This window comes from Nipponia nippon, unplaced genomic scaffold (assembly GCF_047370975.1).
Source record: "Nipponia nippon isolate SJK-2023a ecotype South Korea unplaced genomic scaffold, ASM4737097v1 scaffold_10, whole genome shotgun sequence".
Lineage (NCBI taxonomy): Eukaryota > Metazoa > Chordata > Aves > Pelecaniformes > Threskiornithidae > Nipponia > Nipponia nippon.
The window spans coordinates 10,971,138-10,990,697 of NW_028262291.1; the positions used below are offsets into that span (position 1 = coordinate 10,971,138).

Below are 19,560 nucleotides of genomic sequence, written 5' to 3' on the forward strand. Positions count from 1 at the left end.
AGGAGGAGGTAGCGGATGATAAGAAAAGAGTGAATACTGATTCAGAAGTGGATACTTAATTTAAAAGAAAAGGACAAGAACAGAAACATTAATCTATTTTCATATTAATAAACTTGAAGTTACTAATAGGGTCAAAAAGATTGTCAGCAACCTTTGCCAGCTTTACACTGGTAATATATGACTATTTAGAACAGTTTCTCAACATTCCCCATAAAAATGGGAACAGCGTCCTTTTTTTCTGAAGAAATGTCCTATTGGGGTGAAAGAAATTAAGGACAGTGAACGAACAGTTTAAGATCTAATTCTCATGACTAATTACACAGCCATCTTCTGGTTTTCCTGTACATATTTCTAGATGGGGGCACTGGTGTGAAGTTTATTCCTAGAAGGGCATTTATCGTGACTCTCGCTACACCCAAACACTGCCCCTGGCACCTTCTCTCTGCCTCACTCACCCCATGAGAGAGAAAATCCACTGGCCTATTTCAAGGTCATGGCTCAGGAAGGCATTCTCACCACATTTTTAATGTATAACTCAGAAGGATGTTAGCACTGTATGTTTCTTAATCTCTAAGTTAATACAACACTAAATTGTATTAAAAGACCATTATGTTGGAAGGCACAGTGAGGTTAGGAAATGTTGGATTGAAGTTGCCTGCACATCCTGATTGCTGAACTGCATCATGATACAGTCTTTAGCTACACGACTGCACGCTCGCCCCCTCAGCATCTATACGGTATTTCTTTGTCTTCATTATTCAATGTGTCCCAGTCCCTATTTCCTGCACCTACTCCAGACTTGTGCTGAACACAGAATTATTAATTTTATAAAGGTTTTCTTCATGGCATTATCTCAATTCTTTATAAACAGCCATGAGTTTGATTTCTCAGTGACCACCTGCGGTGAAGGGATGGTATCACCCCCATATTAGAGATAAGGAACTGAGGCAAGAGTGTTAAAGGTGTGCACTGCTTGTAGGAGATCAAGCAGAGAAAGCTGGCACTTGAATTTTCAAAGTCATGAATACAACACAGACCTTAATGATCCAAAGATCATCTCTACTGGCTTTAGATACATCTTTGAGCGTTGCCTGAAAATCAGTTTCCACATTGAGAAAAAGCAGAACATACAATACATCAATGACCGTATCACAAATCTCTGCTGCTTTCACGTCTAATCTAAAGTCTGAGGCTTGTCATTCTCTGAACTGAGAACAGGCAAGTGAGGTGACATTCATTCTGCTAGCGGGTTTCACAAGTATATTATGCAAAGTGGATTGGTGAGATGACAGTCCCCAGTTCAAGCCCAAGTTTTGCAAGGAAATGTATTTAGTGGTCACAGACCCTTAACCTCCATGCTCTATTCCTCTGCAGCCAGATTTCTTCTGCCCATACGCTTGTCCTGTTCCCACCTCTCACATACCTGTTTCTGCTATATGCCTTCATCCCTATGTTTCCCCGCAGGCTCCTTATCCCAAATGCTCCCTCTTCTCACTGCCTCCCTCTTTTTGACCCTACATTCTCACATGCCTTTTCCAGGCTCCTGGTGCCTGCTGTGTTTCAGCTCCTGGTTCTCTGCTGCCTCCTTTTCCTGGCCTCTTTGCTCAGCCAGCCCTCAAACGCTTGGCCTACAGCTCCCATGCCCAGTTTTAAGCCCCATGAATTTCTCAACAGATTTCTTCTGCAGTCCACCACAGCTCTTGCTCAGTGGTTTATCCCTTCTACACCCAGATTTGAGAAAAGAGAGTCTCCCTCATTCCCAGCTTCCAGTTCCAAATCTGGTGCCAGAGAAACTCTTGGCAAGATATGAAGTCTGGGGCATGTGCAAGGTGGAGAGTATTTCAGGTCACATAGATAAACACTAGATCAATATACAATATCTCAGCCTTCCATTCTAATTCTTTTTTCACTCTTGCTCACAACTGATATGAACAGATATAGCTTTTGGAGCAGAGTCCCATGGTTGACTAATAAAAAAGGAAGGGGAAAGCAGATGTGCTCTAGCAACCAAAAAATATTTAAGAAAAATCCTGGAAACCTCCCAGGCACACAGTCGTCCTGCTGCACACTTGGTTCAGAACCTGCTTGGTCCTATCTGCTTAAGTGTGGACTGATTGCAGGACTGATACTTGTACTATTTGCATTTGGCAAGACTTCAACATTTGAAACACTAAAAAGCAGTCTCCATCTCTGCGCTTCCCCGGGTTTTTTTGGACCACTAGATGGCAGTTCCCCATTTACAAACGAGGGCTCTCGTTACCTGTTTGCTCCTGCCCAGCAGCTGTGTCAAGCACAGTTGAGGCACGCATCTGCCTTTGCATGTCGTCTGCAACACAAACTTCTTGTGGAGCTGTCAACAAGAGTGGCTCTGGGCCAGCGTCCTACCTGAAGGATATACAGCTTTGCACTTTTAAATGATGACAGAAGAAATTTCCACAAGCACCCTGAAGAATGCTAAATACTAAACACAGGCCTTATTGACAAGAGAGGTTCTCCACATCGTTCATGTCTTACTCACCCAGAATTTTACGAGGAAGAAAGCGTTTTGGGGCCCCTTCCCAAACAGTTCCTTTAGACCGCCCTTCTTTTCAGGAAATTTGTCATAAATCTGACGAATGTCCACCGATTCAAGCAACGGGTCACTGTAAGAATGGTTAGCGTGTCCGATGTGTACGAAGAGGTGTTTATTGTACTGCAAGAAAGAAACAGGAAAATCAGTGCTGTACAAAAAGAACAGAGGTTTATTATGGCATGGGTCTGCATGTGCTCCTGTGGAGGGTAGCATGCTTTGATGGATTAAATGACTCTCACATTACTCCTGGGACTATGATTTTCTGCGGTATGATTTCCATGAACAACTTAGTGATTGTGTCATAGCCCCTTGTGAACAAGGGTCAACATCAAAAAACCTGTGTCCCTACTGCAAACCACAAAACATGGTCATCTTCAAGGGAGTAATTTACACTGAAAGACCCAGCAGCAGCACGGTGATAAAGAGCCCTTCGCAGAGCATAATAAGATGAATATGCTCATGAGGAAAGCCTATTTCTGCCTCTTTAAACCATGCCTTTTAATGTCCCACGTCCTCAGAGCTTGAATTTCTGCTAGTGCTGCAGAGCCCACACGTATACACCTCCTGTTTGTCTATTAAAAAAACCCAAACCTCTATCTATAGCATATGCTAATGCCCCTTAACTAAAAGAGATGGAAGGGATTTTCTTCTGACTCCAGAATGACAATAACAAGAAGCCCAGTTACTCTGTGTTGCTGTTACTATAGAAGTGGTCCTCATTGCATGTCCTCCAGTATTTTGACCCATGTAATATTAAAGAGCCAAACTTTTACCACTTCCCTCAGGAGCTAGCTCTATAGATGACCATCTCTCTCTGCCAAAACACATTCAGCTTCAATTTCCTATTCTTAACTTCAGCCCATCGCACCTCATTATAATCATGGGAATCACCTCAGCAACCCCTTTCCTGCCTGGGGGAAATCCTTGGCCCAGTGAAGTCCACAGCAGCCCCCTACTGAGTCCAATATGGTCTTTTAGGGGCTGCCATTTCTCCAAGATGAGAACACCTTCCAGTGCCTGAAATGAAAGAGGAAGGACAAAGCCCGAAGACCCTCCGCTAGTCAAGCCGCTTCACAGTGTTGTGTGAGCAGACTGAAGGAGCTTGAGAGTGGCAGGATTAAACACTGGGGTTTCTAACCATGCAGATCACAAAATATTTTGCTAACTCAGTTAAAGGAAAGCTGATATGCAGTCAATGAATGCTAGAAAACCCTGTTATATTGAACAGATGCTGTATATAAGGGGCAGTTCCCAAAAGCTAAGCACAAATAAAATATTTAAAACCCCAAAGCAGACCTCATTTAAGTTATTTGGTTTACAATATACCTGCTGAATGAACAAACTGAAATGACAAATCCAAATTAATTGGACATCCACTCAGAGCCTTCCTTTGGTGTAAGCAGAGTCTTCCCTAGCAGATGTCCAAAACTCTGGGGAAAAGGAAATGGACTGGCTAGATTTCTGCACTTAGGAAATTAAATTGAAATCTATTTAAAAATCATCTAGCACAGTGAAATGTGAATTTAGAATCAGAGAACACTCATCTGTGTATGGAGCCAAAACTGAGATATGTTCCATGCTTTTTACAGGGTTGTATTTCTCTTTTAATTTTGTGGAAGGAAAAAGGAAAGCGTAACACTTTATTAAGGTGTTTGCAGAAGCAAGTCTAAGTCTGAGAGCACCAGTTCCACAGATTTTCCTTGCAGCCCTCTTTCAAAAGAACGCCATCCCAGCTTCTTCTGTGCACAAGCGGAAAACTTGCCCGGCCTTTACTTAGTGCATGTGGAGCCCAAAAGGGGCAGAGCTGATCCAGAGAAGCTGTTTCTACCTTGAAGAGGAAAACAGGCATGGCAGAGAAATAAATGGGTGGTGGGGAGCTGAATGCATGCACGCAGGAGTGAGTGTGCCCATGAAGATGTGCCAGCTAGCCCTCCCCCAGCACGGGTCTAGCTTGCACGCTGATCATTTACACACGATACAGGAAATCATCGTACCGGTTGGCAACCATGAGTGACTACCATAACAGTATCCGTGGTCAGATTTAGCACCTTACTTTACACAGTAGTGACAAAAGTGGACTAAGGAGATGTTTTAACATGACAAAACAAACAAAACAAAAAATGCAAAATAATATGAGAAAGCACCATGGCTCCAACTTTTGGGTTTTTGACACTATTGTCACGTATTTAGATTGTACTACTAGTAAATAACTAGAAGTCATGCTCAATATTTCTTGCTGTATCTTGCTGCCTACTGAAAAAATTAGATCTCAGTAAAATGTATCAGCACCCCATATACCCGGGAACTGCCAGAAACGCAAGAAAGGGAGTCCAGAAACCTGCTCCTGTTGCTTTCCTAAGCTACCAGGGGTGGAGTGCAGGAGGACGGGGCACAGGCTGGGCCACCGAATGTGGCTATCGACGGAAGCCTATCTGCGATCAGGCAAACATCTCCATTTTTCAAGTAGAATGATGAGAATTCCCCGGTAGATGTAAGCACTTCAGCCTTTTCTAGCAAAATTAAACCAAAACGTTTCCCTTCCCCCAGCACCCCCGCAGCCTGCCTAGGAGTGCCCAGCAGTTGTGCTCCCCCTGGGGATGTGAGATGCCCCAAAGCATCTCTCTGCTCTCCCTCGTTCAGAGTAAGGGCTTGAAAAACTGTCCCCACCACTAGTGACCAGGCTATTATTTATTTTGTGATTGTTTCCTCTCAGTTCTCTCTGCTGGAGTTGTTCCAGGTTGTACAAATAACCACATTTTTATAGGAACAGAACTGGGGGCTCAGGTTCTCTTGTGCCCAGGAAAGGGTCTTCCCCAAAGGGGAGCGTCTCTTTCCCAGGCCTCAAGGTGGCTGTGGAGTGAAGGAGGAGGGGAGAGCTGTATTTTACAGTTTGGCAACTGCAAATTCCCAGGACAATTCACACACTGTACCTTATTCGGCAAACCAGGAAAATATACAAATTGCTCAGTATCCAAACTTTAGTAAAAGCAAACACATTTATAGGAACATAGACCATGAAGTCTTAATACTGTTTAAATATAAAAGCAAAGTTAAAGGCAGCTGTAAAGCTACCACAGTTGTCTGCCAAGCTCGCCAAAGTACCAGATGCTGCTGCAGCAAAATTTCCGAGCGGGTACAGTAGGACAGATGGTATGACATCACCTGACAACATTCTTAGGACAGAAATGTTTATTTTGATATTGCAATGTGTGATTATTTTCTCCTTATGTTGCTGCAATTCCTATGCTAAGTACAATCATTACTAACCTAATTAGATATGGCATATTTCTATGAACTAACAAATGAGAATATAATACTAGGAGCAGGGTAAATGGATACCGAAATGATCCCTATCATTTTTACACAAACATACTCCATGACAGGAATTTATGCATAGATAAATGCAAAGAAGCTAAGTTTTATGCCTGTATTTTTGAGCCCATTAGTGTCTGAAAAGCTTAAAAATATCCTCATTATATTGCGAATTCACTGTTCTTTTAGACTGAGTATTCCAGAGTCATTGCAGTACATTAGATACTGAGGAATTTACTCATGCTACAGCATTTAAAGTATTTGCATCCAGCATTGGGGTAATAATGTGCTTTAGATGCTGTAAACCATCATAGGCCGAATCCTGTATTTTCTGAGCATAAAAACTACATAAAAATACAAAGAACATTTTCAGCTATGTCTTCAGCGTCCGCATTACACGACATGCCCTGGAGATGGCTGCCTCTTACTGAGCTCCTTTGCTTAAAAAAATTCTAACTATCCAAAGAATGCAGTAAAGCCATGAAATATGACTGTTGTCAAATAATACCACGAGAAAAATTATAATCCACTTAGGAATTTAAAAGAACCAAGACAAATTGCCAATGGCAGGGGATGCAAGCATTTAAGCTGGTGCAGAACAAAGACAAATCACCTACATTTGTTTTATCTGCCAGCATACATATTTGCAATAGCTCCTCACCAATTTTGCACTTACATTCTAAGGCAACAGCCTTTCTGGTCCATGAAACGCAGATTTGTAAATTGCTACAGCTCTCTCTGCCACATCCCTGTGCTTCCCCACACCTGTGGAGCTACTGCCAAGCCTCAACAAGCCTGTAGAGGACCAAGTTTTTTATTAAACAGTGGCGGCCAAGAGGCAGATGGCAGTGAAGCCACCCTTGTCACGCTCTTGGTGCAGGTGAACTGGGCATGCAGAGCTGCTGGGCTACCCGCTCCCTCATTGCTCCTGTCTGTCAGGGCTGCGCAGCCCTACAGAACCATAACGAGCAGCATGTGGGGGGCGAGCAGCTCCCTGGGCCCTGAGAGACACAGATGCGGAGCAAATTGGAAGGCAGGTGGCCCGAGAGAGGGCCCTCAGCAGCTGCTTCTGCAGGGATGACCTTGCTCATGGGCATAGCATCCTGACTGCAAGGGCACTGCAGCCTCCCACTGCACCCAGGGGCACAGCCGTGATTTCACCTCCTGGATTCGCACTCGCGCACCTGGGAGTCAACCCACACCAGTGTGAATGGTATAAGCTCCTCTGCAAACACCCCTGGCCCTGCAGCGGGACAGCGAGCTGGTGGCTTGCTGGACCTCGCACACCCATGGGACGATTGAGCAGGACAGAGAGGCAGCAGCACCCCGCTGCCTTGTCTGCCCTACGTGGCCCAATAACAGCACCTTGCTAGCTGGGCTGCTTCATGAGATCTGTAGGTTCCTGCAAATTTCAAGCATAACAACCATGAGGGTGAGGCTACTTGTATCATTACTTGCAGCAACAAATCCCTGTGAGAAACTACTATGGGGAGAGGCTGGCAACTTGAATGGATCGTAGTCTTGTGTGCCCAAAGAAACTCCACCACCCAAAGGAGAATTACATTAAAAAGGCTCTGCTGCAGGTCTTCTCTCTCCCTGACACAGAGGGACAACCTCTCACCTCTCTTTGGACCAAATGTATTCTGTACTGCAGGTCACAAGGACTACTGCCGCAGCTCAGAGGGACAGGTAAGTGGAAGGCAGGTGGGACAGCCTGAGCTTTCACTGAAACGAGAGAAAACAGCACTGCTCAAGTGCCTGGCACTGTGCAGTGATTCCTTCTGTACCTCCACAGACCGGTCCAACCCATCTTTTAAAAATTTACTGCTGCCTGTGCAGCAACTGTGCTTTTGGAGGAAAAACGAGCCAGGTGGGGTGGACTGATTAAAAACCAATCACTAGTATATCAGCAGTCTGCATACGGCTCTAACCTGTACCCTACCCAGCCTCAGCTCTGCTGTCTCGCTGTATCTTGTAAATCTGACACTCTTTAATTTCCTGCTGATGTAAGAAAATCACTTGGTCTGCCAACAAGTTTTCTTATTTCTACCAAAACACTAGTATCTGAATATTTCATACCTGTTGCTGTTGTCCTCCACTGAAGCAGACTAGGAGTTATATTTATAACATTTTAATGCTATAACTGGAGTCTGTACCAACTCCTGTTCTTAACATTTTCATGTGAAATGTTAATTGAACTTTCTGTGCTTGTATGCTAGGATACAACTGCATGTTCAACCTAGTCTTTCAAGGCCTTCCACCCCTTCAGACTCCTGCCTGGATCTGCTCAGGGATTGAATCAGGAATGTGAAGTAAAAGGAGATCTTTGACTACTTCATGGTTGCAGAAATGGGGAGGTAGGTGACGAGCAAGGGCAGTTCCCAGCCCTGACACATTAATGCTGCCCAGCACTTCCCAGCTACTGCCATAGGAGTCCCAGTGTGAAACTGGGACTTGCTGGTTGGGCAAGGTGCTCACACAACGTTTTCACCAGCTTTCCTGCAACAGTGAAGATGCATCCTTCAGTTCTGGCCTGTCTGATTTGAGACCCTGCGGTCCCAATTCCAGAAGTGCTGAGTGCTCAGATGGGAAAATTATGCCTGACTATAGGAAGCTCTCGATAACGCTAAGTATTCTGCAAAATCAGGCTCATGACAAATCAAAGTGGACCCTCAAAATCAGTGGCCCATTCATTCTTTTGCACCTGAACTTCTTGGTTTGTCAAATGTGAGTAATAATGCTCCTTCATCTGAAAAATGACTGCACTAATACATCTGTGAAATGCAAATGGGAGGAATTATTAATTCCGTTTGGAGGAGAGGTTAGACAGTGCACAGCGAGCAGGGCATGGGGCCACGCATTTCAACAAAAGAAGAAAACAAACAACTGAATAGTTGCTTATCAAAGAAGGGCCATCTACATCTACACTGAATGAAGCAGGAACAAATAAACATGTGAGCATGTAATTAACTGCCGCACTGTAGAGCAGACACGCGAGGACATTTCCCAACTTCTGAGAGCTTGACTTTCCAGCCCAGCTATGCAATTTTGGGGTGGGTGTAGTGGTGGGGAAAGCTGCAGTGGAACGAGATGGGAAAACGCTGGGCAGAGGCACAGCCAGGCACGAAGCCCCCTGGGACGAGCGCGAGGGCAGATGCTTGGGGTTCAGCTCACAGGCAGGGCAGGCAGCGGGGGGGAGATGCACAGCCATAGCCCACCGCACTGCTAATGCCAGCCCAACCCACGCATCCTCCCACTCCTCCTCCCTGCGGGAACCGCACAGCGCTGTGCAAGGCTGTGGGAGGCAGAGGGCCCCCCACTGTGATGACCCCACGGATTTTACGGCTCTCCTGGGCTCATCGCAGGGGCTGTGCTCCTGGGCTGTGCTCCAGCTACCTCACAACCTCACTCACTCACTCCTTCCCTCCTCCCCAATTTCACATTTCCCTGGTCAGAGCCGGTGCCCTGTGTAAGGTCAGGCAGCTACCCCTACCCTGGCTATTTTCAGCACCTGGGCTTTGTGCGAGGGCGGCCTGGGACACAGGCAGGGCTGGGGCACCAGCTGTGGTGCCGGGCCCGGCAGAGGGAGCTACTATTGCTGCTGGCGCTGGTGCTCCTCTTCAGTTATGTAAAAGCAGCACTTTTAATTTTGCTGGGAAATTTCCAGCAGCGGTGGTGAGTTTTGAGAAAAGACAGTGTGCATGAAGGCAGCGGCGAGCGAGCACAGTCAGGTCCTGGCGGTCTTTCCACTCGTCCTCAGTGCTTAACGTGGGCCGACTTCAAGGAATAAATTGTGCTTGGTCTCTGTACCCACTCCATTGCGTTTTCACCCCAGGACACTCCCTTGAAGAGCCCATGTCATGACCCTACAACTGGGCTGGGGGAGCTGGCCCAGGCTGCCCACCACATCTCCATGTGGTCCTGGGAACATCACCAGCCGGGAGGTCTGCTGCAATGCCACGGTTTCAAGATTGGAGACTGCGTCAATACTGGCCCCCCTTAAAGTAGTTTCTTGGCACTTCTAACTACGGACACCTGAATATGAACATTTTACAGAGTATGACATTTGCTTCCCAGGGCCAGCACGTAGCTCTCCTGCACTGCAAAATAAATGACCCTTGCATTCAGTTAAACTTTGTCTGAATTCAGATTAAAATGACCTCAAATCCTGAGTCTGCCACTCCAAGACGCTCATCCAAATGTGGGTTTGCTTCCTCGTCCTTTCAAATCCAAAGACACTAAACCAAGGACTTCCTTACAACTGAAATACTGAACTGCTTTTTATACTGTTTACAGGGAATACGGAAAAGAAAAACAATGCTTGTAACAATGGATATTGTTCAAAGATGGAAGGCTTCTTTTGAAAAGATCTCATTTATTTTTCATCACTTAGGTGGTTTGATTAACTTTGGTGAATTTTACTGCATTTGGCTAATGATGGCAGGCTGTTTTTACGGCCCTTGAGCAATTGCTTTCACTTTCTGGTTCTCAGGCACAATTCTCCCTGGGCTCACAAAGCCCTTTTACAACAACAATAAAACCCGAATTAAAACATAAAGAATATTTTATATCTTCACTACTTTTTAAAATACATTTTGAAATTTGAACCTAACACAATCTGACAGTTTGGATAGGTGGATTAATACTGAAAATGCCCATCAGCCCTGTTCTTTATAGCCCTATATAGATATTTTAGATGTAAAGCTGTCTGAAGTGCTCACAGTCAAAAATGAATGTGGCAGCAAGAGTGAGAAAACTTGAAGAGGAAGAGAAGAAAAGGCTTTTATTGTTGGGTGGTGGTAGGATTTTTTTCCTGATTGGAAAGCAAGCTTGAATATACATATATATATATGTGAAAATAAAATAATTCAAATTATTATCATTTCAGTGTTATAGTCTTTGAATTTTATAGCTACTTGTGTAACAGTCAATTGCTTAGATCCCTTCTAATCTGCTTGCCTACTCAGTTTATGTCTGTTAGGGAACATGGGATTACTTGGTTTAAGCATTTGTCCTGAACTTTCACAGAACCACTACAGCAAAAATGGAAAGCCCCCATTAAGGAAAACCTGTCTTGAAAGCAACAGATGGGTACATAAACTTGTTAATCTGTTGAGAATATAGTTACATAGGGTAGGCAATAACGAAAAGTAACTAAAACGCTGATGCTTGGACCTATGAGGGCAGCTTCTATGCAACATTTAGGAATTATACTTGAGCACAAAATGCCACAAAAGGAAAATACAGCTTGACATTTGTAAACGGAATTGATTTTCATGTAAAAGGAGAAGTAATTTTACCCATCCTTAACTGCAGAGTAGGTATTCTAAGATTTTGCAACTGTGCCATCTTATGTCTCCCAGACTATCTTCTGCCATGCAGAGTTACAGTGAGAGTTACTTATTGTTTCCTTTCTATAATTTTTTCTTCTGTAAATGGAACAATTTTGTGCCTAGGCAAGGGAAAAAAGTGAACAGCCCTCCACAAGTGACAGGACTCTATGGAGCACATTTCCGACCCACCAGAATTCCCACTCTAAATTAACATAACTGCCTGACATTGAGGGGCTTTTGTACTTTTAAACACCAATTGCCATTGGAAGAACCCCAGAAATGTTTAAGGCCCCACTCCTACAATGAATTCCCCGTGGGTGGACCTTTGTGTCCATGCACAGCCCCATTGAAGTCGCTGGGAGTCACCATGGGCAGACAAACTTAAATTTCTAATTGCTGTACAGGAATATAGACTGCAAGGGGCCTCCCAGGATCACTGAGTCCTGGCCCCAGGTGCCATGTCAAATAAGCCTTTTTCAATAAACTTCCAGGTTACACTTTAAGGTGGAATTGGTCTATTTGCCCCCCACTACTATGACGCTTTCTGGCCTGGTTTTGGGTTAGGATGGAGGAATAGTCATCTTTTTTTTTTTTTTAATAAAGTGTTGGAAACCCATTTGATCAAAATAATACTTTATGTCATTTTCTGTAAAAAGTCAGAAGTGTAATGAACATATACCTATCATTTTTCAGAAAATAGGTGAGAACTCTTACACGGCTCTCATGTAGCAGTGTATACATATATTCGTTTCTGAGGTCAGCAAAGGCACAAAGGCGTACAGGAGATGCTGCAACCACAGCACATGCCTACACGACTTCATATGCACATTGTGGAAAACACACATCTTGCCTGGCTTGCTGATTTTGTTATTTAAAAAGTAATAAAAGCCCATCTTTTCTATGCTGCTCAAACCATATCTGCAATAAAATGTTGCACCAACACGAAGGAAGATGTACAAAACCACAGGCAGAATTCATATTTTCTTCAACAGCACTAAACGAGGCTGGGTGTTGGCTCTCATCTCCAAGGAGGACTTTTGGTGCTTGCTGGAAAAGTCTGTGCACTGGGGATGGGGAAGGCTGGCAGGAGGAAGGGCCCCTCCGAGCTGTCCCTGCAGACAGGCGTGCACCAGCGCCTCTGCCCAGTGCCTCTCCAGCAAGTGCCCTTCTGCACTTGCCTTGGGAACTGGTCACACTGCCTTGGGTTTTTTTTCTATGCCCTTGTTTAACATCCAAATAATCAAATTTACTTAATTTAATCTAAACAATGCTTCCCCTTCTCCTTACTCCCCCTTGCCAGGCAGCGGCAGTGACACACTGCCCACAGGGTCTCATCCCTCAGCTCCCCATGGCGCCCGCCCAGCTGGTCCAGCCTGTCCCCATGTAGCCCTCGCACAGCGCTGCCCCACTGCACTTGCAGCATGGGTGTAAAGAATGATCTAAATTGGGATTAATGCATGACTAGGAATTGACTTTTCTTTATGTCTCATTTTTGCAATGTTACAGCATGCGAGTAACTTTTTTTAAAAACAAGTCTGGGTAGTTTGATGCTCTTTTTTCTCTAGTAAATGTCCTGCATAAATGCTCTGCATTTAAAATATAGGTTTCTCAGCAGTATGCTCGCAAGCTGGGACAAGCTCCAGTGGGCCTCGCTGCACCCTCAGGAATTCCAAATAATATTAGTTCACTCCAAAAAAGGCTTTACAGTATTTACGGGGCTGTCCTGGGTAACCATGTTTCTATTCAGGCCTCCACTCTTTCTCTGCAATGCAAGTGGATGTGTTGCATTCCCCAGAGCCTGCACCTGCCTGAAAAACGAGAGCCCCAACACGTTCCCAAGCTGCCGGCCCACACACTGTGCATGAGCACAACCAGCTCTGAGCCACGCCACCACAGTGGAGTGGGACCCACGGCTCCTTCTCCTGCCAAAGCAGCACCTTCTCCTCAATTTTGGTCTGTCAGTCACATTGCAAATATACTCACGTCACTCAGCTGGTTTCATGTCGCAGACACCAGCGGTGTGACGGGCAACCACATGTTACCTGTTAAGACCACAGTTCGTTTGAGGGGAGTTTTTCTTAGAGGGAAAGACATAAAAGTTTGTTTGTTGCTGAACTCTCATTCACTCTCTTTTACGTAAAGCCACACAGATATACAGAGGCTCTACAGCATATAAGACCATGGGTTTTGCAAATAGTTTTGCATTATAAAAACCTATGGAAAAAGGATTATTAGGTGGTATACTGGCAAAACAGTAAATCAAAATACACTGAAATGCCATTTCATTGACATACAGCACAGTAATGCTGAGCATTACATGGCCACATCCTGTTTTCCCGATAACCTCGAGGCACACACATAACATCCTGGCATGCAGCAATCTGGATATGGCAGAGCCCATAAATCAGCAGGACATGTTACATGGGGTCAGCAAGCCAAGGACTCCAAAAGCTGTGTATCAATAAGGCTGCCTGATGAGAAAACTTGGATGTTGTGTTTCTGCATCAGAAATACAAAACACCGTCTGGATGTACTCGGGGCTGGGGATGGAGAAGGCATTCCAGCTGCAGATTAGTCTGGAGGACACTAAGATGAAGTTTTAGCCCACCAGAGCCAGAATTGCTGGGAGAGCATGGGAATCAGGGCCATGGGAAGGCAGAGGGATCCCAGGGAAACCATTCAGTATCTAACAGTCAGGTAAGTGCTGAGATAACTGTACCTGCTACCAAGCATTTCCTCCCTCAAAGTTAATTCAACCAGGCAAAACGTGGTATTTAGCAAACCAACACACTGCCACATATTTAGTATATGAATAGCTGAGATATGGTATATTTTCACTGGGATCTTTCTCCACCACGAGCATTCCTCTGTTGTAAGGTTTCTGGGCTATGTCTCCAAACTCCATTATGCAGGGTAAACACTCCCTGGATAACACCCCTGGCCAGAGCCCATAAATGCTATGGTTTCCAGTGCTGAATTATAAATAGCAAGTGATAGCTTCTCTCTGCTCCAAGCTACTGTATTTTATCAGGAATCTGAACAAGAATGGCCTGTCTGTATCACCCATTCAGGACAGTATTTACTTTTCAGAAATTATCTCAGTAAAGATTCTCAGGTTAAAGCTGAAAGAAGCTCTTTTGATTTATTTGCAATGCAGTAGAAACAGTGCTAGGCTCCTAACAAATGTTCGTGGTAAATATATGATGATTAATATCATGGTTCAAGGCTAACTGGAGTAAATGAAACATTACAGCCAACTTCATAAACTACCCTTGCAGGTATAGTATGCAGACTAAAAATCAAAAGAAAACCAAAACCTTCCTAAAAAAATAAAAAAAAAAAAATCCAAACCTTGGTCTGGACCCTAAGACACAATTAAAGATCAAGGAAGACTGAATGACTGGACATTTAGATAGGTAACCTCAATTAAAAAAAAAAAAAAGTGATACAGTTAAATGGCACAAGCTTGGGAGGCTGGAAGCAAAAGGGACAATCCTGATACTCAGAGGCTATCCCAAATGTCAGATATTTAAAATAATAAGCGTAGTTTCTATGCGAGTCCTCTAATTTTGTTTCTGTTAGGAAATAGATTAGGCTTTAACTTAAAGTACTGAACTATTACAAAAAACACAATGCAATTTGGCATAACTGCTAAACTGGGTCAACAGTGAGACAGGCGCCACAGCAAACCACACCTGCTTTCAAAGAGACCTCTCATTTCTGCAAATGGGGAAAAAGTGGGCAAGAAAGGAAAATACAGTACTACAGTGAAAGGAATATTACACTGAGCAGTAGCGAATGCAGAAACACCAGGTGTATTCCATCAGGCTTAACCCTGGAAAGCATCCTCAGAGGGTGGGGAGCAACAGAGAAGAGCTGAAGATTAGCAAACACGAGGGCAACACTTACTGATTCAGGATCCCTCTGCTGTTCAAGGAAAGCTGAAAACTCCACCAGCCTGAGCTTGGTCGTACCAATCGATCGGCCCTGCCATGCAGGGACTGAGGGAGCTGGAGCTGACGTAGGCTCAAATCCTAAAATAAAGGAACCATTTTCATGAAGGGGTTGATAATTCCTCAGTTTATATTTTCTGAATTAAATGTAATCGGGAATTATGCATGTAGCCCGTGGATATTTATATTAATTTAGCAAATAATGGATTCAGAATGAGTTAAAATTGGGAAAACACAGTAAAGTATGTAGAAGAAGAGGTCCCAACCCAGCAAGCTAATAATGGTGCAAATAAAAGATCTACTTCTTTGTTTCCTTAGGGCTGTAACTCACTGTAGAATTTTTGTTTAAATTATATACTAGATTATAGAGATTTATAGAGACTTCATGTAGACTTACAGCTGACCCTTCCTCGGAAACTGGCAGCAAGACTCACAGGAGATATTACTGCCTTGGGAGTCAAGATGACTGGCCTCCATTTCTGGCTCCTAATGTGCCACATGTTACAAGTAAATCACCTCTCTTTTTGCCTGTTTCTTCTGCCGCTCTCAATTCCCCTCTCCTATTTAGAGTATAAGGTTTACAAGGCAGGAACTGTCTCTTACTATGTATTTGCACATCGGGTCTTTGACTTCTTTTGGAGCTTTTAGGCAGCATTATATTACAGATAATAATAAATAATTACTGTGGAGAGCTGAATCATACCCTAAAAAGAAAAATAAGGTTTTAAATTGATAATAAAGAGGGAATGACATGATCTAGAGAGAGAAGGGATGTTAACCACCATCTCTAATTCACCTCAAGAGAAAGAATAAATGCTATCTCTTGCTCCTCATCATGGAAAATTAGATGAGAAGGAAACAAAACAGTAAAGGAAGAAGGGAAAGGCAGCAGCTCGAAGGCAAAACTGATCTTGGGAGAGACGCAGGCACAAGGAAGGCAGGGGAGAGGCACCAAAGGTTAGAAAACAAAGACAATCCTGAAGTAGATTACGAATCAGGGAGAGGTCATGGGTCGCGTGTGTCCACATCCCGTAATGGGAGTATGGTACCTGACTCCAACCCTCAAATTTAGGCAATGAAGGTGTGAGGCTTGTATGAAATAAAGAATTATAAACGTGACTGGTTAGACATGCATAGGAATTCTAATGAAGCAAAAACTCATGCATGAGTTTTGACTGATTTAGAAATACTAATAATCCTATTCTGAGAGAAAATATGGAAGAATAAAAGAAGATGATTCAAAATGTCTGCCTTAGAAAATAATGTTGTAAATTAGGAATATCAAGAAAAAGGAAATAATCAGGGATGCAGAAAGATAGCCTTAGTTTTAAGCATTAAATAGCAGCAAGTTAGAAAATCATAAAAAAACTGGGTAAGAGTCAGAAAACTGCAGTCCAAACAGAATCAGAAGCATGGTGTCATTTGGCAAGGGAGACGTAAAGATAGTTATCATCTGCAAAGAAATAATGATCTTTCCTGAAATGAGCCATGAAACCAACTTGGGAAAAGGAGTAGGGAAGTAGCCATGGGAAGGGCTTGATCAATTTGAGCAATGGAAGTCAGAATAAACTTTAGGTACTTATCAAAGTGGTACCAGGCAGAGCAGGACCTTCAGGAGGGGAAGAGTTATCAACAACCAGATACACAGCGAAGTTTTATACTTAAGGCTAAACATATATGGTTTTGGAAGAGTTTTTAGCCTCATTTTAAAATAAATTAAGGCATATTCTCATTACAGATGGAAGCAAGATTTAGCTACTAAAAAAGAAACATGCATCCTATTACTCATTTTTTACAAAGCATTTTCCTACAATATGGAATGCTGACTGGAGATCACATATCACAACTCCTTGCGTATGTATCAGTGCTTCCTACCCAAAATGAAAAAAAACCAAACCAAAACAAAACAAAAAACCCCAAAGCCAATGATCTTCCCTCCTATATAATCAGGTAATAGGACATTGGGACTGGCGTTTGGTTTGGCTACAGGGAACATCAGATATGGAGTAGTGGCTCTGTCCATCTCAGGAATTAATACATCACATTCAGTACACAATTCAAGTGTTTTTGAAGGAGATTATAAATGGAAGAATTACCTGAAATGGGAGCTGTGACTGATGGCTGTATAGGATAGGCCTGCTGAACAAATGGCTTTACACTGGAATAGAGAATTACACAAAAATCATACACCATGCCATCCACAGTAAATTCCATTAGAGACACATAGTATAAGAAAATACATAGTTAATGACCTTTACCCACAAACATACCTCTTGCTTGCATAGCATACTTAACAGACAGACAGTGAAGAGGTAATAGAGAGGTGGGGGAATGAGAATTACACCCAACATCTTAAAGTGAGGAGCTTATCTGCACTCAGTCACCCAGCAGGAAACCTGACCCCCCCCATCGCAAGTGTTGCAGCAGACATGGATAGTGATTGCTTTGACTCCAAATAAATCCAGAGGACACTGGGCTACAGGGACACAAAGACTCCCATGGATCTCAAGAGAATAAGGTGGGGAGAAGCTGAAAAATAAGGCTGGGAAACATTGCACCAGAGACCACCACGGGGCTGAAAATGTAACACCTGACAGAGGGGCAAAGGCTTCCTTCTCCATATGGTGCTGTCGCTACCATGGTGTCGAAGGGCAGTAACCCCACTGACCACTAATGGGCCTCATGCAGTCACCTCCTGCCCTGCAGGAAAATACGTCCCCTTTGCCTCTAGTATTGCTCATATATTCAAAAGAGGATGGAAGTATTTGTGCTGGAAACTTATTCACAGGCAAAACCTTAGCAGCTGCTTCCCTGGCATTATCATTGCATCTTGCCATGCAATGAGAGAAAAAGGAGTGTGCCCATTAGGTATTCAGCTTCAGCTTTGAGTTCTGGGATCCCTTATAACTTTTTGAATGTGAGTTCACATCACTGTAAAGGCTCTTCCTTTTCCTACAACTATCTTTTTATCCTTTTTACAAACATTTGCAAATTCTTGCCTCATTGATATCCTCAGGCAGTGAAGTACACAAGCCAGCCCCACACTGCATATAGAAGCATATTTTAACTTTCAGACTTACTCTTGTGAGGATCCAGGCTGCCCCGTTTGAATCATGCCCGGCCAAAACTGAAAGAGGAAAAACAAACAAACAGACCCACAATTGTTTCCTTTGTTGAAAGATTTTGGATATTTCTGAACACACATGATTCCTTTTGCAAACACAAGTGAAAGCATTAATCCATTCATTCAGCCTTAGTTTTCTACTGAACATTGTTAGAGAATACAGGGATTTTTTTGGGACTCGGCTAACAACTTACCCCAGGTGCCCCAGGAAATGTAGGACGGGGAATTCCTGGCAGGCCCAGCTTGTTGTGAATAGCAGTAGCTGAGACTATCTGAGCTGATGACATTGCTGCCATGTGCTGGAGTGCTTTGTCCTTTGCTGTCTGATCCTTTAATATGACAATTACATGGAGTCTTAAAACATTTGGCACAACAAATGATGTTAAATAACTGCAGCTACAAGCACATAACTAAAAACTTAAAAAGCCACACAGAAAATGCAAAAATAGCAAACCATGCAGGAAAAAAAAAATACAGCACGGAGGCTAACACTCAAACTACCTCAAGGCAAAACCTCCTCTCAGACATGCATGGTAGACCTGAATTCTCACAGTCTGCTCTGCCAACACGCAGGAAGCTCTGGGAGAGCAAACTACTGCCCACTTGTTTATCTGGGCAAATTCTGCTGATTTTAAATCAGGCTGAACTAAACACGGTCTGCTGCTAAGGCTCTGCCTGCAGGACAGGGAGCACTGAGATTTGAGCTCTATCATTTAGATCTAAGAGAAGTTTGCCTTTTGTATTACATTGTAAAATGAGAACACAGAATTGCGACTGACTCGCAAACAATGACAGATTTTTCTTCATGCTTACAGGTTTAGAAACGTTTTGGATTCTGCTTTATGACAAGTATTTTAGAAGTTAGGTAACAAAAATGTAAATAATATTTTAAACTTCCAATTGTGGTATTGTACTGATTTACAGTGTTCCCAAAGAAAACAATCAATCAGCCATAAAATTTCTGCTGTTTTCAAGCATACAGGAACAAGTTTAGGAAAAGATGGGTTGTTATCGATTACTTGCATTAGAGCAGCGCTTGGAGTCCTAGTCACTGCCAATCACATATGATCACAGAACAGAAAAGGAAAGCCTCTCAATGCAACAGAGTTAACTAAGTGGATATCTTAGATCAGGTAAAATAAGTAAACAACAGACTGTTACTCTCTGGTAAAGTGGGGTTCCTCATCCAGAAGTACTGTATTAATAAGTGCTAATATTTAGGCACGTGACTTAGAATGAAGGAACACAAGCAGTATTAAGCAAGGA

At 43.4% G+C, this 19,560-nt stretch overlaps 1 protein-coding gene across 5 annotated transcripts in view; it reads right to left on the reverse strand.

Moving 5' to 3' along the window:
• TEAD1 (TEA domain transcription factor 1) overlaps positions 1-19,560 on the reverse strand; it is a 163,607-nt gene that overhangs the window by 17,116 nt on the left and 126,931 nt on the right. For all 5 annotated transcript variants that reach the window (XM_087744652.1, XM_087744636.1, XM_087744618.1 and 2 more), the window contains 5 exons: positions 18,489-18,623; positions 18,251-18,297; positions 17,267-17,328; positions 15,127-15,251; positions 2,519-2,692 (listed from right to left, as the gene is read on the reverse strand). In XM_087744652.1, coding sequence (XP_087600778.1) covers positions 2,519-2,692; positions 15,127-15,251; positions 17,267-17,328; positions 18,251-18,297; positions 18,489-18,623 — 543 coding nt within the window. The remainder of the gene's footprint in view (positions 1-2,518; positions 2,693-15,126; positions 15,252-17,266; positions 17,329-18,250; positions 18,298-18,488; positions 18,624-19,560) is intronic.